Source organism: Hyperoodon ampullatus (genome assembly GCF_949752795.1).
Source record: "Hyperoodon ampullatus genome assembly, chromosome: 4".
Classification (NCBI taxonomy): Eukaryota; Metazoa; Chordata; class Mammalia; order Artiodactyla; family Ziphiidae; genus Hyperoodon; species Hyperoodon ampullatus.
This window is the reverse complement of record NC_136917.1, coordinates 167541268-167560275: the sequence shown is the minus strand read 5'-3', so window position 1 is coordinate 167560275 and position 19008 is coordinate 167541268. Positions and strand designations below refer to the sequence as shown.

Genomic DNA, 19008 nt, shown 5'->3' with positions numbered 1-19008 from the left:
ACCTCCTCCCTCCATCGCGAGATCTCCGGTAGTTTTAAAAAAAGGAAGTGGACTCTACCATCTTCTCGGAGCCGGGGTGGGAAGGAGGGAGAAAATAATGCTCTAAGTAAATGAGCTCCTCGTTGGAAACCACTGTCAAGAAATAGTCAATTTTATAGCTTTAATAAATGTTGAGCTTCTATCTACTCCTGGCTTGTGGGTTCTCAAGTTCCCGTCTGTGTCTTCCAACTTCCCCCCACAGCTTCCTGGATGATAGAAGTTTCCGAAGGCCGCTGATTCCAGAAGGTACTGTCCGGCGTTAAACTAGTCTCTAGTGAGAAATAAGTCTCAGGAGGCCTGTACTGCGCATGCGCGAGCTTTTGCGCCCGCTCGCGAGAGCATAGTGTGTTCTTGCTTCCGCGGTAGTTTCCGCCGGTTGCGGGAGAGTAACTGCTGTGGCTGTATCATGGCGTCCTTTGGGACCCTCGCCTTCGATGAATATGGCCGCCCTTTCCTCATCATCAAGGATCAGGACCGCAAGTCTCGTCTTATGGGACTTGAGGCCCTCAAGGTAACGGGAAGGGGACGCACTGGCGGTGGGATGAGAGGACGCGGCCGAAGCCAGTGGCTCTACGCCTGCGCCACTTCACAGTGAAGTGGTTCTGCCACGTGCTCCCGGGGAAGGTTCGAGGGAGCCCCTCTGGTCTCCAGTCCTGCAGCCCACGCCTCGGGCCCGGGAAAGGCCGACGTATAAACCCTTAGTCCCATTTGGGGGTTAAAGTGGCCCGCAGGCGCCCTTCAGAATTGGGTGGGGCGGCTTGAATTCACTGGTGTTGAAGGCGCGTCCCCGCTGGTTTCTCCAACCTGCAGTCCTTCCGAGCAGCGTTTTCAGCAGTAAGATGCAGCGGAGGTATTCTCAGGTCACCTGGCCGGTTAGGACTCTAATTGTTAGCCTTCAGGCGGTGTCCCTACAACAGCCCCAAAGGAAATGAGGTTCATTTTCTTTGTCGCTTCCTAAAGGCTTAGTCATTTACAGCGTATTTCATTTTTGAGTCCCTTTATGCATGGCGTATTTCTGGACGTGGGGTCGTAAAAATTTAAAAACGACCTGCAGGAGTGAAAAGTTGTCACCAATAACCATAATACTGCAGGAGTGAAAAGTTGTCACCAATAACCATAATACAAGATTGTGTGCGACCAGAATCACCAGTTTTGGGAGGGGTGGCAGGTAAAAGTTGGAGGGTGTCCTTCAGGCGTTGGAGAGAGGATTGATTGGCTTTTGATCAGGGATGGAGTTATGTTTTGAACGGGAGAGAGCTAGCTTCCAGGAAGAGGAAACAGCGAACGCAAGGACCGGGGCAGGAGAACGCATGGCATGTTGTAGAAGACAGCACTTCGGTTTTAACAGCACAGTCTACTTTAAGTTACAGTGGCTCCGAAAAGTGGAAGTTCTTGGATGCCCTGCAATCGAGGTGTTATCCTGAGGGATGGGAGGGCAGCCATTGAAGAGGATTTGAACAGAATCACAATTGAAGTAGAATTAAACTTGGGGAGGTAGCATTTGGGATGGAATCCATGACGTTGCTGTGTATGGACCGTGTCACCAGGTCTGAGGTGTCCCTGTTTGCTTAGTTTCTTGGGGTTTTACTTAAATTAAGAAGCAGTACAGTTCTACTCCGGGCTGTTTGTTTGACTTACGACAAGTTACACAACCCAGTGGGGGCAATACACCCCCGTCGAGCTGAGGACCAGAGTTACAACGGGGTAACGTAAGGAGTGGCCGCCCAGTCTTTGGTACATGGTAGATCCTCACACCACTTGTGTTACGTATTCAATTCCATTTTTCACTTCAGAGAAAGTAACAGCCAGTACCTGCACCCAAAATACCAGTATAACAGAAGGTCCAGGTTATTTTGCATCTGCCACGTCTCATGGTTCTCGCATTCTGAGACAGGTACTATTTTATGGAAGAGGAAACTTGACCCCAGAGCAGTTAAGGGATTGCTTGAGGTCCCAGAGCTAGTAAAGAACAGGACCACGGTTCAGGCCCACCTCTGTCTGACTCCGCAGCCAGTGGTCTAAAGCCCACTTCTCAGCCTCGGCGCTTTTGGCATTTGGGGCTGAATCCTTCTCTGTTGTGGGGTCTGTCCTGTTCAGGATGTTTAGCAGCATCCTTGGCCTCTACCCACTGTGGTCCCCTCCCTGATTGTGGCACCCAGAGGTGTCTCGGGCATTGCCACATATCTCCTGGGGGGCAGTACCACCCCTGGTTAAGAATATGTATGCCACGTCCCTGTGGTTATTATCCTATAAAAATTCCATTGTGCACACCTGTCAGTCAAGGTGTATTTTGAGGATTACCAGTATTTTCACAAACCTGGTGAACTTTGTGTGTTTTGTTACCTGTTAGATGGGGTGACAGGGGTAGGCTTCACGGCACGTGTCCGTTTGAACTGCTTGGAGACTTGGTCAGGATTTTGACGGGCGGAGGGTTTTCTGTGCATCGGTGCTTCGGCGACCAGAGGGCCTGTTGGGGCGCAGGCACAGGCTGCCCTCACTGGAAGGGGGCGGGGTCTCAGACTGTGGAGGGCTTTGAAGAGCAGCTGGAGCTTTCGGACGTGAGAGTTGAGGTGCTGGGGAGTCATTTAAGGGCTGGGGACTGGAGAGTAACATGTTTGAGAGAAATGGATGGCTTAGCTGGATGGAGGACGAATCCAAAGGATCGGTGAGGTAGGAGACCAGGAAGTCTGTAAGGTGCGATGGATCAGGGTTAGGTTGGTGACGGCAGGAATAGGAAGACGGGGAACCAGACAGATGAGTGTAATCGTGTGGAAGGAGGAAAGGATGCATTCAGGCTGCTGTTCTTTTCAGCACTGACCGCCTTGTGGGTTGTGTACTGTTTGGACCACCTGAGAGAGGACAGTGCAGTAAACCGTAGTGCGACAGTTCAAGGTGCTGTGTGTTGACGGCCAGACTCTTCACATGTCGTTAGCATTGCTCAGTGGTCTTGCAAGGCCTGTCAGGTCAGACTGTCTATGCTCTGGGCTGTAAAATGGGCCCGTAGAACCTGCCTCATAGATGCGTTGAGGATTAAAGAGAGAACACAGAGCACTTAGTTCTGTTCTTTTACTTAGTTAAGAATTGTCTTCCGACACTAGCAGTTGGGAAGTGGTCACCGTTAGATATGGACCTGTCTGCTGCTACTTCTAGAGAATGGAAAATATGTCATAAGTGATTTTTATAACCATCAGCTCTGTGTTCTTAACTCTTAAAATTATATGTAACTTGAATATTGGCTTTTTCTGTTTCATTTAGTCTCATATAATGGCAGCAAAGGCTGTAGCAAATACAATGAAAACATCACTTGGACCAAATGGTAAGAGACTAACATTCTCTGTTTTTTAACAAAAGTCATAAATGATAAATAGTCAATACGGTATCTTTGCCGAAAGTTAGGAAACGAACGGAGGCATCCTCCCCTCTAATATGGCCAAACGTTTTTGGTGTTTTCCAGACCGTAAACACAGTTACAGTCATAATGCACATGCAATTTTACATTAGATGTTTTATCCACCTAACATAATTACCATTAGCATTTTCTAAATCATAGCTGTTGTCTTTTGTGACATTATGTTTTGTGGTGACTGTTACATTTTGTGATGCTGCATAATTTTTTTTGCCATTTCTCTGGTTTTAGCCATTTTAAATTGTTTCCAATGTTTTGCTTTAGATTAGCCAATCTAGAAAGGTCCTCATGGAGATATTCCTTTATGTATGTTGAATTATTTATTTATCATAAATTCCTAGGTAGGAACTGGGTCAAGAGGTCAAAGCCATTTTCAACACTGGTGTCTTTTAGGGCTCGATAAGATGATGGTGGATAAGGATGGCGACGTGACCGTAACTAATGACGGGGCCACCATCTTAAGCATGATGGACGTCGATCATCAGATCGCCAAGCTGATGGTCGAACTGTCCAAATCACAGGATGATGAAATTGGAGACGGAACCACAGGAGTGGTTGGTAAGAAAAGGCAAAATATCCTTTCTCATTTAAGAGGTGTTATTTAATATTACAGGCCTAACGCCTGCTGAGAATGTTTATTCTGAATTAGATCATGGGGAGACAGTCGGACAAATCCAAATGGACACGATACAAGACAAGTGGCCCAGACTCTTCAGAACTGTCACTGTCATAAAAGAACAAGAAGGGGGTGGGGAGTAGTGTTAGGCAATTATTCTAGGTTCAAGGAGCTAAGGAGAAACGACAGCCAGCTGTAATGTGTAAACCTTGGTTGGATGCCTGGTTTGTGTTTTTTTCCTAGCTGTGAAGAATGTTTGGGACATATGGGGTCATTTGTGAGTCATGTATTAGAGTATCTTACCGATGTTAAGGTTCCTGAGTATGACAGTTGTGTTACAGTGATGCAGGAGAATGACCTTTTCCTTAGGAGCTGTGTTGAAGTATTTAGGGGTTACATGTCTGATTTCTGCAACTAATTTTCACATAGTTGAAAAGGCACACATCTGTACAAAAAACAAATGGGACAAAATGTTATTAATGAGTAAACTAGTGTTCATTTTACTGTCTTGAAATTTTTTCTGAAGGTTTGAATTTTTTAAAAGTTTGGAAGGATTGATAAGATGAATATCTTTAATGTTACTTTTTCTGTATTTGAAATTTGAATTAATTTATTCAGCAAATATTTCAAATGTTCGTTGGGTACCAAGCACTGTTCTGGATGTGCTTGGAATACAGCAGCATTAAAACAACTCTTCAGGGCTTCCCTGGTGGCGCAGTGGTAGAGAGTCCACCTGCCAATGCAGGGGACACAGGTTCGTGCCCCGGTCCGGGAAGAACCCGCATGCCGTGGAGCTGCTGGGCCTGTGAGCCATAAAAAAAAAAAAAAAAAAAAAACAACTCTTCATCTTTGTGATGCTGAAATGAGAGAGGAAGGCAAGGGGGGAGGATAATAAACAAATTTTGTAATCCTTGTATCGCCAACATAAATGTCCCTGAACAGAAATCGCTGGTCCAGGACACATAAGAAGTTTTTTTCCCTTTATAAAAATGTTTGCAATTTATGTTCTTTACATTCTGTATATCACCAAGAATTGAACATTCATCTGTAAGAGATACCTGTTAGGACTTTGTTAGAACCGAAGCAGAATTAGATTAGATGGCCTCAGCCTCTAAGACGCTTCCAGCTTAATTCTGGAACCTTCATATTTCCAGCAGCAGCATCTAATTTGTTTTGAGTTTTAGCGATTTCCTGAGCCAGGTGTGTGCTGTCTCATCCGCAGTCCTGGCTGGTGCCCTGTTGGAAGAGGCTGAACAGCTGCTGGACCGCGGCATTCACCCCATCAGGATCGCTGATGGCTACGAGCAGGCCGCCCGCATCGCTATCGAGTACCTGGACAGGATCAGCGATAGTGTCCTCGTCGACATGAAGGACACCGAGCCCCTGATCCAGACCGCGAAAACCACGCTGGGCTCCAAAGTGTGCGTGTACAGTACAGCGTTGCCGGGCACGTTCACAGAGTGGGCAGAGTTTGTGTGCTTGTTCAGAAAGGCAACTGAGAATTATCATTGATGGTTTCCTGTTGATTTAATGAGCTGCTTTCGGTTTGTGTTGTTATTTTGGTTTACTCTGTCTTTACTGCAAATGTAGACGGCCATTTTGTGTTTTAGTTGGAAGCTGAATTTCCAGGTTTGGTTATTAAGGCCTCTTGACAGTATTTGGAAACTATAGAGTTCTTTAATTTGGCAGGATAGGGTGGGTTAGCAAAAGGTCCTACTAGTGGGATGTATTAATTTTTCATAGCAATTCTTTCTACCATTTTTTGCTAGGAAGCCTTTTAGTGGGGAGGTTCTGCTTTTACTCATTCAACAAGCAAGTTAATGATCCAGAGTTTTGATTTAGTATGAAGGGGCAGTCTTGAAGTTTGACTTAAGCGGAAAGTGACTTAGGTTTGTAACATTTACACGGTACCGACTGTGTGCCAGGCCTGCTGCCAAGTCTTGGGGACGCAAGACACAGTCGTTGCCCCAGAGACCCAAAGCAGCGTCAGCCCCAGGACACACTTACTTTGAACAACGGTAGAGACTCGTGGGCTCTTGTAAAAATGTAGCATAAAAATCCAGTGTAAGGTGCCTTATTACATTGTTTTTCATATCCATATCAATTTGAGAAATGTTTTAATTTGTGCCAAGAAGGAAGACATGGTCTCAACCTAGAGGTCAGGGGAAGTGCTACCAAAACGTCTGCTGCCTTGTGCCTCGGGGGAAAGGCGTCCACTGCAGCACGGTGTTAAAGCAAATAAGTCTTCGTTGATGCCAGCTGTCCCCTTGTTGCAGGTCTGAGTTGAGACAGCTCCGGGGCAAGGGTGACTACCCAAGGTGGCCTCTGTCACAAGTACAGCATTGTTTTTCTCCTGAAAAGCAGGCATTACCCTTTCTTGAAGTGCACAAATCGTGTGTTATTATTGCTTTCTAAGTTGACCCTGCTTTATTTGCAAGTCTTTATAAAATCCCAGTATGTGTAGGTCTTTACTACAGAAAATGTCCAAATGGATTAACGAGGGCCAGATATCCTCAACATAAAGCAAAACGTTGTATATCAGTTACTTAGGTCACACGGTATTTTTAGTTTCATGGTTCTCTGTTCTAGGTGACCTAAGATTTCCGGCACTGTATTTCAAGTACTAGAGTTCCCTTGTGGTTTCTCCAGAATCAAATTAAAATCACTGAGCAGTCTTTTCCGATGTTTCAAAACTTTCAAAAAAGATAACGTCCGCCCTCTGTAACTGATATGGTCAGGCCTTTCTCATTAAGTGCTGCACCTCCTGTGGATGCGATTGGCTTCTCCTCGGTGGTTTCATCGCTTTCCCATTCTGTTTTGGGCTTCAGAATGTTAATAGTATTAAAAAGTGGCAGTCTCGGTAAATTTTTGGTTCTTGCCGTACTTCAGTGGTCTCTTTGTATATTCATAATGGAAGGAAATAGTAAATTTCAGTTATTGTTAGTGAAAATACAGATGGAATTTTTTTCCCATCCCAGGTTATGATTCCCTTTGGGGCCCCTGCATCCCTGCTCCAGACGGTTGAAAGTGAGGGTTGTGGTGGCATTCTTTTTGTACAGTGTCTGTGGGTTGCAGTATGTTGTGTCGTATGAGTTACCACATCACGTGTTGTGCTCTGGTTGCAGTCACTGTTCAGTGAACGTGAAAGGTTTGTTTCATGTGTTTCAGGGTTAACAGCTGTCACCGACAAATGGCCGAGATTGCCGTGAACGCCGTCCTCACTGTGGCCGACATGCAGCGCAGAGACGTTGACTTCGAGCTCATCAAAGTAGAAGGCAAAGTGGGTGGGAGGCTGGAGGACACCAAGCTGATCAAGGGCGTGATCGTGGACAAGGATTTCAGTCACCCGCAGATGCCCAAAGTGAGTCAGCGCCTTCTGCAGCATCAGGCTTTTCCCTCCTTAGCCCACTGGTTTGTTCATGACGTTTCTGTCTCTCACTGTAGCAAGTGGAAGATGCTAAGATTGCCATCCTAACATGTCCGTTTGAACCGCCGAAACCAAAGACGAAGCATAAGCTGGATGTGACGTCTGTAGAAGATTTTAAAGCCCTTCAGAAATATGAAAAGGAGAAGTTTGAGGAGATGATTCGGCAGGTAAGTCTTACCGTGGCTCTTGGTGAAATTTAAAACTTTGAAAGGATGCAGTTAGTTAGCTCGAGGTGGTGAATACATGTGGTGCTGATCTGTGTTAATCTTGATACTTTATGTGGCTACAAATAAGGTATTAAAGGTATAGGCTTCTTTCCTTTATTTTTTCTTTAAATCTTATTTTTTGTATATATAAACCTATTTATCGTTGGCTGCGTTGGGTCTTCGCTGCTGTGCGCGGGCTTTTCTCTAGTTGCGGCGAGCGGGGGCTTCTCGTTGTGGAATACGGGCTCTGGGCTTCAGTAGTTGTGGTTCGCGGGCTTCAGTAGTTGTGGCTCGCGGGCTCTAGAGCGCAGGCTCAGTAGTTGTGGCGCACGGGCTTAGTGGCTCCGCAGCATGTGGGATCTTCCCAGACCAGGGTTCGAACCCATGCCCCCTGCATTGGCAGGGGGATTCTTAACCACTGCACCACCAGGGAAGCCCCTCCTTTACTTTTACATTATCAAATGGATAAACATTCACAGTGAGAAACAAATCAAATGGCACAGAACGGCATAAGGGGGCAAGTCTTAAAAAGGTAACGTGTCTGGGGCGCATGAACGACTCGGCCTGGGTATGTGGAGCAGCACCTTCGATTTTACACGCTTGTTCTCCTGGGCACATCTGAGCCAGTGTGTGCCAGGTTTGAACAGTTGTAGTGTGGCTTACCACACGTTTGAGACTTCAAGTATAACTTCTAGACAAAAGAGTTGCTGAGTAACCGCAATCAAACCAGAGTGCAGTCAGTCATCCCAGTTCATTGCTCAAACAAGTCAAGAGGATTATTTTATAAATACTTAACTTTCTCGCTGGCTATTAGCGTTCTACACGTGCGTGCTCTCCAAAGAAACGGTTCCTCTTTTGGGGACTCTGTCCTTGGGAGTTTAAAACACCAGCACGCAGGGGTGCGTGAACATGGGTCTCTATTAAAACATTATCATAGCAAACAAACTAGAAGCTGTTCCAGTGTGTTTGAGGGGAGGGGGGAATAGTTGAGTTCATTTATGCTTTCATGGTATATCTCTGTGCTTAGTATATACCAGACACTGTTGTGGGCGCTGGATATACGGCAGTAAACAAAGCGGAGCGCTTGTTCTTGGGGTGCAGAATAAGGGGAAAGCGGGTCGGGGGACTGTTACAGACACTGGTCAGAGGGCCTCTAAGGGCGTGGCATGTGGGCAGAGACCTCAGAGAAGTGAGAGCAGCATGTCTGGGTGAGGAGCACTCCAGGCTGCGGCGAGGTGGGGATGGGCAGCACGTGCAAAGGCCCTGAGGCTGGGAACAGCAGGCTGAGGGGTTGGCTGTGCTGGCAGAGGGCTGTAAATGAAAGCTTGTTATCTGGGCTCTATCTAGGGTGGCCGTGGGAGTGCTGGCCGAGGTGCCCTGCAGGAAAAGAGGACAGGAACCAAGATGCCAAGGGGGTCAGGTGGACCGTGTTGATAGGTGTGCAGGTTGCCAGGAACGCTAACAGGAGTGGTGATGGGGCTGGATGACAACACTGTCAGGAATGAGAGTGTGACCCAAAGAGGGACGTTGTGGGTGGCCGGGAGAGGCAAGGGCCCGTCCTGCTTGGAGCATGTGGGAGGGAAAATAGCCATTTGAGGAGGAGGCATGGGCACGTTGGTATTTCAGGGGACAACCAGCGTTCGTTCACAGCAAGAATGGAAAGGAAACATTGCCAAGAAGGAGTTTGGCGATGGGCTGAATTCCAGAGGGCTATGGAAGGTTCCAGAGGGTCAGGGAAGGGGGGGAGGAGGGGGAGATCCAGGTGGGTGGGTGGAGACAGGAGTGAAATGGCAGCTGTGGGACACGGCATGGTCCTTACCGCCCGGGGAGGGATTGACAGTACCGATCACTGCCGCCGTCCCGGGAGGAGCCACTTAGCTGTTTGTGGGATTGGGGGCGGGGGAAGGTCGTACTAGAATCAGGGTCACCTCTGTCGGCCTGTAAATTAGCCTGTATCTTGTTCCACGGAGGATAGCCCACTCAAGTGCGAAAAGCAAGCTACAGAAAATTGTATCGCAAGATTCAATTTTTGTTAAACACACACACGAATAAACTGCTTCATAGGTGTTCGTGGCAACACAGAGCTGTGGACCTTGGTTTCCGGGGGGCAGGGTTTTGGCCTTGTTGACGTGCCTCGTGTTGCTTCACTTGTAACAGTGGCATTCACGTGAATTGCTAACGTTTAAAGCTTTGTTTAAAAATGAGGTGATTCCCGTTGATATGTGTTCAATATTTAGAGTTTAGAGCTGACAGAAGGTAGACATTTGGATATTTCTTTTCTTCTCTTTTCTGTGCATTATTTTAATGCACACACCTAGCTATGTTTCTCACCGTTTTTCAAACAGAAGAGCTCAAGGAGTACTTACTTTTTATTAACATGATTACGGCATTTCTTTCCTCAGATTAAAGAAACTGGCGCTAACCTAGCCATTTGCCAGTGGGGCTTTGACGACGAAGCAAATCACTTACTTCTTCAGAATAACCTGCCTGCGGTTCGTTGGGTCGGAGGCCCTGAAATCGAGGTAGGAGGCTCCCTGAGAAGAGACTGCGAACACGGGTTGAGCTTACGGTGCGTTTCTGCACGTGAGGCTGCAGTGACCTCGCGCGCGGGCAGTCAGCACACTGTGCCAGGGCTCCACAGATAAGAGGAGGGTGCGCTGGGGGAGAGGAGAACGCTGGAGTCTTTGTCACCATTTTTATATGTTTCTGATGTTTCACGGCACTTGGGAACGCTTTCCCCTCTCCCCGTGGCTGTCTTGTAGGCGCTCTGAGGCAGGGGCACGGGCTGCCCACTTCGTTGTCAGCCCCATCAGTACTGAGAGCCATTGCACACGTGGTCCGTAGCCCGGCACACGTGGCCTCGTGGCTCCTCGTGGCAGGGACGGGTGGGGAGCTGAGGGCTGCGCGCGGGGTCATGGCGCCGGGCCGCCTTGCAGCGTGACCAGGACGCCCAGGTCTTCGGAACCTTGCTCAGCTGGGCTTTCAGGGTGGACTTTGAAACCTGGGCCAGGCTGGGGCAGAGGTTCTACTGAACGCAGCGCTCGTGGGTCAAGTGTGGCTCCTCCGTGGTCCGATTTTGAGACTCCCCGCTCACCAGCCTGGTCTTCCTTCCCCCCGGCCCGCCGGTCAGCTGATCGCCATCGCCACGGGCGGCCGCATCGTCCCGAGGTTCTCAGAGCTCACGGCCGAGAAGCTGGGCTTTGCGGGTCTTGTGAAGGAGATTTCATTCGGGACCACTAAAGATAAGATGCTGGTCATCGAGCAGTGCAAGAACTCCAGAGCCGTCACCATTTTCATCAGAGGAGGAAATAAGATGGTGAGAACGCAGTTGTTTGTCCTACATTTTTTCAGAATTTGGAACGTGATTTGGCTTTTCCCATAATGTACTTAACTGAGACACGGTTACCTTAAGAAAGATGACAGCATATTTCTTAGAGAAGCAAGGACATGTCCGGAATTCCCTGGTGGTCCAGTGGTTAGGACTCAGCGCGTTCGCTGCCAGGGCCTGGGTTCGGTCCCTGGTCAGGGAACTAAGATCCTGCAAGCCGTGCGGTGCAGCCGGGGAAAAAAAGGACATGTCACAGCGTAAGATACTAAAGACCGTGTTCCACTGTTGGGTCTACGAGGCACACTTGCCTTTCCTCCGTCTCGTAGGTGTAAATGGGGAACCTGAGGGTAACCATTGGCACTCCCTCCATTCACCAGGAGTGGGTTTTAGTGCATCAAGATGAGTAAGACTCATTGTGAGGGTGTTTCTTTGTCGTTTTTGTTTGACCCCCTTCACTTGGGCATAGGTCCTGGAAGGAGTCCCTGGCTGCCCTGTATTTTGGGTTTTTTTAACTACGTTATAGGGAGGAAAAGTAGAATAGATAGAAACCATCTGGCAAAGAACCTTCTGGCACCAGTCTTTTTAACCAAGGATATTACTGGGGGCGAGGTAGCAATATTTTCAGTACCCAGCAAGCACTTAGATTAAACCCCAGGTGCACGGTATTCGGCTCTAAAGTGATTAGATTGTGATCACGTTAACTTAGGCAAAATTGTTTTCCCCAGATCATCGAGGAAGCCAAACGATCCCTTCACGACGCTCTGTGTGTCATCCGGAACCTCATCCGTGACAACCGCGTGGTGTACGGCGGAGGCGCTGCCGAAATAGCCTGTGCTCTGGCCGTCAGCCAGGAGGCCGACAAGGTGAGTGAGACCCGTCACAGATTGTGCAGCGTGTGCAGCGGGAATGCTAGACCCCAGGCGTCCAATCCGCGTCGATTCTCGTGCCCGTGTACTCGAGTGTGGGTTACCACAAACCAGCGTGTCTCAGCCTTTTTCAGACCTTGCAGCCTCAACAGCAAATCTGCACTCTTAACGTTACTTGAAATTCAGAATTAATCAGACGTCGTACCTGCAGGCACAGCAGGAAGGGCTGACCTGTTCCGACTTCTCACACATGTACCTTCTCCATCCTTATCCTGTAGTGACATTTTCATAGGACGGCCTGTCCTTAGAATTCTTTATGAGTTAGCTTTTCAAAGTACGCGATTTAGTTATGTTTCCAAATAGCTGCTGGGGGGGCATTGGCCAAGTACGCTGACCGTAACCGTGTGCCCTTCCAGTGTCCGACCTTGGAGCAGTATGCCATGAGGGCCTTCGCCGACGCTCTGGAGGTCATCCCCATGGCCCTTGCCGAAAACAGCGGCATGAATCCCATCCAGACTATGACCGAAGTCCGAGCCAAACAAGTGAAGGAGATGAACCCTGCCCTCGGGATTGACTGTATGCACAGGGGAACAAACGGTGAGGCGCTGTCACCGCTCTGGGGCTGCGGTTCGACTTAACTTGAAGCATTACGTGCTGCGTGTTATCCTGTCTTTTTAAGTGCTTAAACACGCTTCAGGTATTTAGGTCCTGAATTTTAGAACATTTGATTTAATTACCTTGGGACTTGTTAGACTGCTGGTCTTAGCAACCTACAACTAATTTTAATAACAAAAAGCTGCAGTGCAGTATTTATTCCAAGGGTGACTTCCATTTTAGAAAACAATTTCCATCTTACCTTCTTTACACAAATGTCTGTCGGCGTGGGTTCTGTATGACCTATAAAAATAACTTGCATCTTACCTTTTTTACACAAATGTCTGTTGGCGTGGGTTCTGTATGACCTATAAGACAGCTCTGAAATTGACTTCCGGTTTACAGCTGATTCTGTGGTCGTGTCCCATAAATTCCAGGGTGTTTTATAAATGGGATGTACTATAACTTCTGTAGCACTCGCATAGTTCATCTGCTGAAAAGGTAGCGCAGCTTTAGTGTGTTGGAGCGGTGGTCCTGGTGATTCCCAGTGATTCCTGTACTGATGGGGCCATCTCTGGGGTTCTGCAGTCAGTCCTGACCACAGAGTCTCCAGCAGTTGGTGTTTGTTTTGTTTTGTTCTGTTTTTACTTAGAGCTGTAGGTATAGTCTGGGTTTTAGGTTAACAGCCCAAGGACTTGAGTAGCAGCAGCAACTCCTTGTCAGACACATATTTCAGTTCCTTTAACTTGAATGCCCAGGTCTTCGTTGGAGTCACTTTACATTTCAGGCAGAGTCACATCGGGCTTACTACCAAGTGACGGCATTGGGTGCGCTGTGGGATGAGGTGTCGCTGAGCGACTCCCCCTTCGGCAGGTCACTGAGAAACTCAGCCTGTGGTTGAGGAGGCCCCATCCCTACAGCTCTCTGGAAACCAGGCTCACGTTCCAGAATGTCCTGGGAAGCAGTGGAAGTATATTCTTCTGAAAATATAACCGGGACTAGTGGCTTCCAAATTTGTGTTTCTTAAGTTTTACTCTAATTCCATAAATTGGAGCAAGGTATTAGTAATAAATACATATGCTGTTTTATAATAATTTATCTGTGTTTTTCAGATATGAAGCAACAACACGTCATAGAAACCTTGATTGGCAAAAAGCAACAGATCTCTCTTGCAACACAAATGGTTAGAATGATTTTGAAGATTGATGACATCCGTAAGCCTGGAGAATCTGAAGAATAAAAAGAGAATTTAGAATAAAACTTAGAAGTAAGATCCACTACCGTGATTAAATAAATGGGTGTCTTGTGGTGCATCTACAGTTATTTATTACTATGTCCTTCGTTAGACACTGTAGGTGCTATAACAACAGCTGTTTGGTAGCAATAGTTTCACTTGTTCAGAGACATGAAATTGTAGAGATGGGATCTCACAGGTTTTTGTATTTGTTATTAAAGGGAACTCTTTAAACAGCCTTTATATTCTGCTCTTCAAGTTAAGAAACATTCACTGCAACATTCATCAAATGCCTTAATTGAAGGGGTTTGAGTTGATTTTTTTTCTTTTTTTTTTTCTTTTTTTTTTAAATAAGCCGTAGGACCTGTATTTAACAGCTTTAAATGTTCAGTTTGTTCTCAAGATTTATTTTAACATTGAGAAATTAAGGGCTTGGTCCTATTTATTTAAATGCTGCATCTGTGTAAATGGGTGGATCTTTGACTGTAGAGACCCATCAGAGGTGAGTATCCACCAAACGATTGTGGGATGTCTTAACGTGCTTTTAGGTTACACCGACATGTGCTAGGGCATTATTACTGTGCCACTGAGACCACGTTAACAGCGTAACCTTCATGTAGTCCCCTTGGTGTTATCCTGTCCTGGCTCCACCCTAAGCGCAGGCCAGCATGTGTACAGAGAAGGCCAGAGTGGACACAGACTCCTGCACCACCTGCAGGTGCTTAGAAGGGCGATTCAGAACCCTGTTGGGGTTTTCTTATCAGAGGAACAGAACAAGTGGAGGTTAGAGTGAAAAGTAGAAAAATCGGTTAAGTGGGAGGAAATACCTTGCAATGACCATGTATGAGTAGACTGGTATTGAATTAATTCTGCTTATTAAAATAATACTGGCTAACAGTGACATAGCCCTTACCAAAGGCCAAGGTGTGTTCTGAGAACTTTACCTGTTCTCACCACCTTGTAAAGGAGACAGGTTTCTTGTTATTCACATCCTCCAGGTGAGTTTTGATCATCTGCCAGCCTCTTCTGGCCAGTACGTGGTAGAGCCTAGTCAAACCCTGACAGTCTAACTCGAGAGTTCTCCTCTCCCCTGTGCTGTTTTGCCCCCACTGGCTTGTGTTTGGTTCTCTAAAAAGATGTTTCTTAGAGAATCATGATGATAAAGTTCACTCTTGTGCCACCAGGGGGAGAGGATTTGGACCAGTCAGGTTCCATAGAACTAGGAAACGATCCAGGGTTCCTTCTGGGGACCTGGGTGCTGACCAGTCCTAACTATTGGGTCGTTGTGTTTTCTCTACGTTAATGCGTTAGTGGTTTCGCTAGGAAGCGTAGTAGTAAGTGCCAATATCATTCATCCTAATGAACATACAGCCTGGTACATATTTCATCATGAAATGGGTTGTGAAGTGGCACTGTTATCACTTACACTACTACTTTCTGGGTGCAGCGTCAGAATGCATCAAGTTCGGGATCAAGTCAGACTTAGACCCACAGAGAGAAATATCTTGACCTAGTAGTTCAGATGAGTTGATTTACAAGGATGGATTCTAGCCTATAAAGAACATACAGCAACTTGCTCTGGACCAGTCTTACAAGAAGGGGTTTGTGGTTGAATGAGAAGAGCTGCTAAAGCACCCGTCCGAGGAGTGGACCTCACATGCTTCTGCTGGTTTCGGTTGAGAGAAACTGTGTGGCTTATGAACAAACTCGTAGACATGTTGTTTCACAAGCTTTTGATTTTTTTCCGGTAAAAGCACCTCTTCAGGTTACCATGTTACCTTTTTTTTTTTTTTTTTTTTTTTTTTGCGGTATGCGGGCCTCTCACTGTTGTGGCCTCTCCCGTTGCGGAGCACAGGCTCCGGACGCGCAGGCTCAGCGGCCATGGCTCACGGGCCCAGCCACTCCGCGGCATGTGGGATCTTCCCAGACCGGGGCACGAACCCGTGTCCCCTGCATCGGCAGGCGGACTCTCAACCACTGCGCCACCAGGGAAGCCCTACCATGTTACCTTTTATCTTCCAGTTCTAAATGGCTTGTCGAGTTTATATCCCTTGTATTGTAGCCGACCCCGTGTGTATCGAGAGCACACACCTCATCCTGTGTGTATCACAAGCAGTGAAGGCACTTGACCCTGAAGCTGGATTCCCACGTAGGGCCCGACACTGTCCTGCTGGTTCCCAATTCCTGCACTTGCCGCTTTAGTCAGTGTTTTTGTTTGTTTGTCCTTTTGTTTGTTTTGTTTTTTGGCTGCACTGTGCAGATTATGGGATCTTCGTTCCTGACCGGGGATCGAGCCCGGGGCCCCAGCAGTGAAGGCGCCAAGTCCTAGCACTGGGCCACCAGGGAATTCCCTATTCGATGTTTGTTAGGTGGCCTGGTCTTTAATTATAAACAACCACTCAAAAATATAAACGCTTCTGCAGAGGCTGAGAGGCTAGTGGGTTGTATGTGACCGAATGTCTTTAATCCTTGCTTTCTCTGTTCGTGGTGAAACAACTCCACTAAAGGGGGGGAATGGGAGTAACGAAGTAACAGATAACTGAAGTACTACTAGGCGTGGAGAAGTGTTTCTGCATTTCAGGTGCTTCTTGGGGGTAGCCGGGCAGATGGGGGTCATCTGAAGCGCCAGGAAAGAGGGCACCAAAGACACGTGGCTCCTTGGGGAGCGTTGAAGGTCAGGGAGGGGGGAATGACCTGGCAGCAGCGAGGGCACCTGCAACGTGCTGGGTCCCGAGTGCTGTTGTAACGTCTTACGTAGGTGATAACAGCGGTTTTCAAGGGGCTGTGAGGTCAACAGTAGTTTCTCACTAAGAGCTGATTTGCCTTTTTCACCGTGTTGACAGTTGCACTGATGGTGCAAAAGCAGTGACGGGTAGAACTCGTGAGCAGGGATCAGTTGGTGGTGCTAGAAGCTGTATTCCTTACCACCACCTGCTTAGAAAGCCGCTGTCACTGAAGGGTGACCTCAAAGCAGTGCCAGCCACTGAGTCATTAGATTTCGGCCCCTGAATACACGGCGTCTCGGGGCTCGCTCGACACAGCAAGTGTGTGAAGCACCTCACATAACAGGCATGGCAGCCACCTCAGCTGGACTGGCCCCTCCCCGTGGACACCGTCTTTACTTAAATGTGACTGACAGCCGGTTACTCACACGTGTGCGAGACAGACAGCTGCTCAGAAATGAATTGTGACCCTGTCACTTCAGTGGAACTCCTACAGCAAAAGTACTGTAGTCCGGGTGGCTTAGACAACAGTTCTGGAGGCTGGCAGTCCAAGGTCAAGGTGCCGACAGGTCCGCTGTCTGGTGAGAGCGCTTGTAGGCGGCAGCCACCTGCTCACTGTGTCCTCGGTGGCTCCCAGAGGGTCTCCGGAGTCTCCCTCTTTCTCCCCCCACCCCGCCAGCAACGATGGATGGTATTTGTGCATGGCTCAGTGAGCTCGTATTTTCCAATCATCGGTATATTACGGTCTCGTTTTTGTGTAGGTGGACCAACATAACAATGAAAAGTTGATTGAAACTACCACTTGTTCTGTTTTGGAAGAGACTAAAACAATATGCACTGTTTTCCAACTACTGAACCTATCGATGTGGCCAGACTCTACACTGCGCTGAATTGAATGTGTTAGAAGCAGATGTGAGAACCCACTGTCCTCTGCTAAGAGAGACATCGAGGAGATTTGCAGAAGTGGAAAGCAACGCCGCTCTTCTGTTTTGGAAACTACAAAAAGTGTATACTAACGTGTGTTCATTATTATTTTAAAATAAATATTTGCCTTAATTTTTTAGTTTTATTTTCTAACACTAAATGCCAACGGGTGTAACTGACAAAAACAAGCTCTTGGGGGGGGTCCTCAATAAGTTTTTAAGCGCATACAGGGATCTTGAGATCAAAACGTTTGAGAATTACTGCATTAGCACCTTAAATCCTCATGATAGTGCTGGTCGTTGCCAAGAGACGCTGCATAGTTTGCACCATTCACTCATTGAAATAAACTCAAGTTTATAGCGCTGAAAATCTGCACTTACCAAGACTTATCGTATGATCTTGACCCATTTCAAGGGCGGTCGAAGCTGATAGTGTGAACTTGCGGCTTCTGTGCTCACACTGATGGTCACCTTGGCAGCCCCTCCATCCCCCCTCCCGGTGGCAGGCAGGATTTCAAACCGGGGTTCAGTCCGCTTATGCAGTCATCCAATCAGACGCTCATCTGGGTGCTGCTGTGAAGGCACTTTGCAGACTAGTCAGCTGACCTTAAGAGAGGGAGGTGACGCAGGTGAGCCCCGTGTCATCACAGGAGCCCTTCACGGTCACAGAAGGGAGGTGCAGGTGAGAAGGACTGGATGCCCCCCTGCTGGCCCTGAGATGCAGGGACCGTGTGCAGGCCCTGAAGACAGGCCTGAAGGGACTGAGGAAGGAAACGGGGCCTCGGTCCCGAACCGCAAGGGACAGCTGTGGCAAAAACCGGGGTGCACACTTGGGCCTTGACCAACACGGGTTAGGGGTGCCGCCCACCTGTGCAGGTGAAGACCCCTGAGTGACTTACAGCCGGCCCTTTGGCCCTCCATACACTCAGTCCCACATCCAAGGATTCAACCAGCTGCGAATCGTGTAGCGCTGCCGTGTTTACTGTTGGAAAATATCCACCTGCAAGTGGACGCACGCAGTCCAGGCCTGTTGTTCAAGGGTCAGCTGTATTTGGAAGTGGATCCTTCCCAGACCTCCTGAAGGGAGCCTAACGAGCCAACAGCTGGACTTTGGCCTTGTGAGACCCAGAGCAGCAAAAGCAGCTGAGCCGACGGAATAATACATTTGTCTTTAAGCCACAAAGTTTGTGATCATCTGTCACAGCAGCAGTGGGAAACTCATACACTCCTATCGTGTGTGTGTGTGGTGGGGGGCAGGGTGGGGGGCGTTACCCTAGATTCCATCTCCTCTCAAGCTTGCTTCCTCAGTTTCCCATCTCGGGTAGTCACGAGTGAGCCTTGCCAACACGTGGCCCTTTCTGGGCACCCGACAGGATCGCGCTTCCAGATTCTGTGACCAGCGGGGCTGTGTGAGCAGCCCAGGCCAGTGAGGGGAGAGAAGCGTCACCTCCAGGCCAGCGCGTTGCCCAGCCATGCAGGGCCCTCCGGGGTGCCCTCCTCTCAGCACAGCCAGGTGCGTTACTCCAGGCAGCCACTCCGGCCTGGCCCCCCGGAGGGACCGTGATGGGCGCCCCCTCCAGCAGCCGTGGGCATGGAGCAGAGGTGAGTCAGGGCTCCTGGACAGCTTCACCTTGAGAGCTGAGGTC

General features: G+C 48.2%; 1 protein-coding gene across 1 annotated transcript; it reads left to right on the top strand.

Annotated features, from left to right (window-relative positions):
- The first annotated feature begins 435 nt into the window (after positions 1-435).
- CCT5 (chaperonin containing TCP1 subunit 5) lies at positions 436-17495 on the top strand. The gene is made up of 12 exons (XM_079703113.1): positions 436-550; positions 3295-3355; positions 3839-4003; positions 5284-5482; positions 7230-7422; positions 7506-7655; positions 10097-10216; positions 10825-11010; positions 11748-11885; positions 12305-12485; positions 13595-13749; positions 17201-17495. The coding sequence occupies exons 1-11, from the start codon at positions 446-448 to the stop codon at positions 13720-13722; spliced, it is 1626 nt and encodes a 541-aa protein (XP_079559239.1). The 5' UTR covers positions 436-445; the 3' UTR covers positions 13723-13749; positions 17201-17495.
- Positions 17496-19008: the final 1513 nt, after the last annotated feature.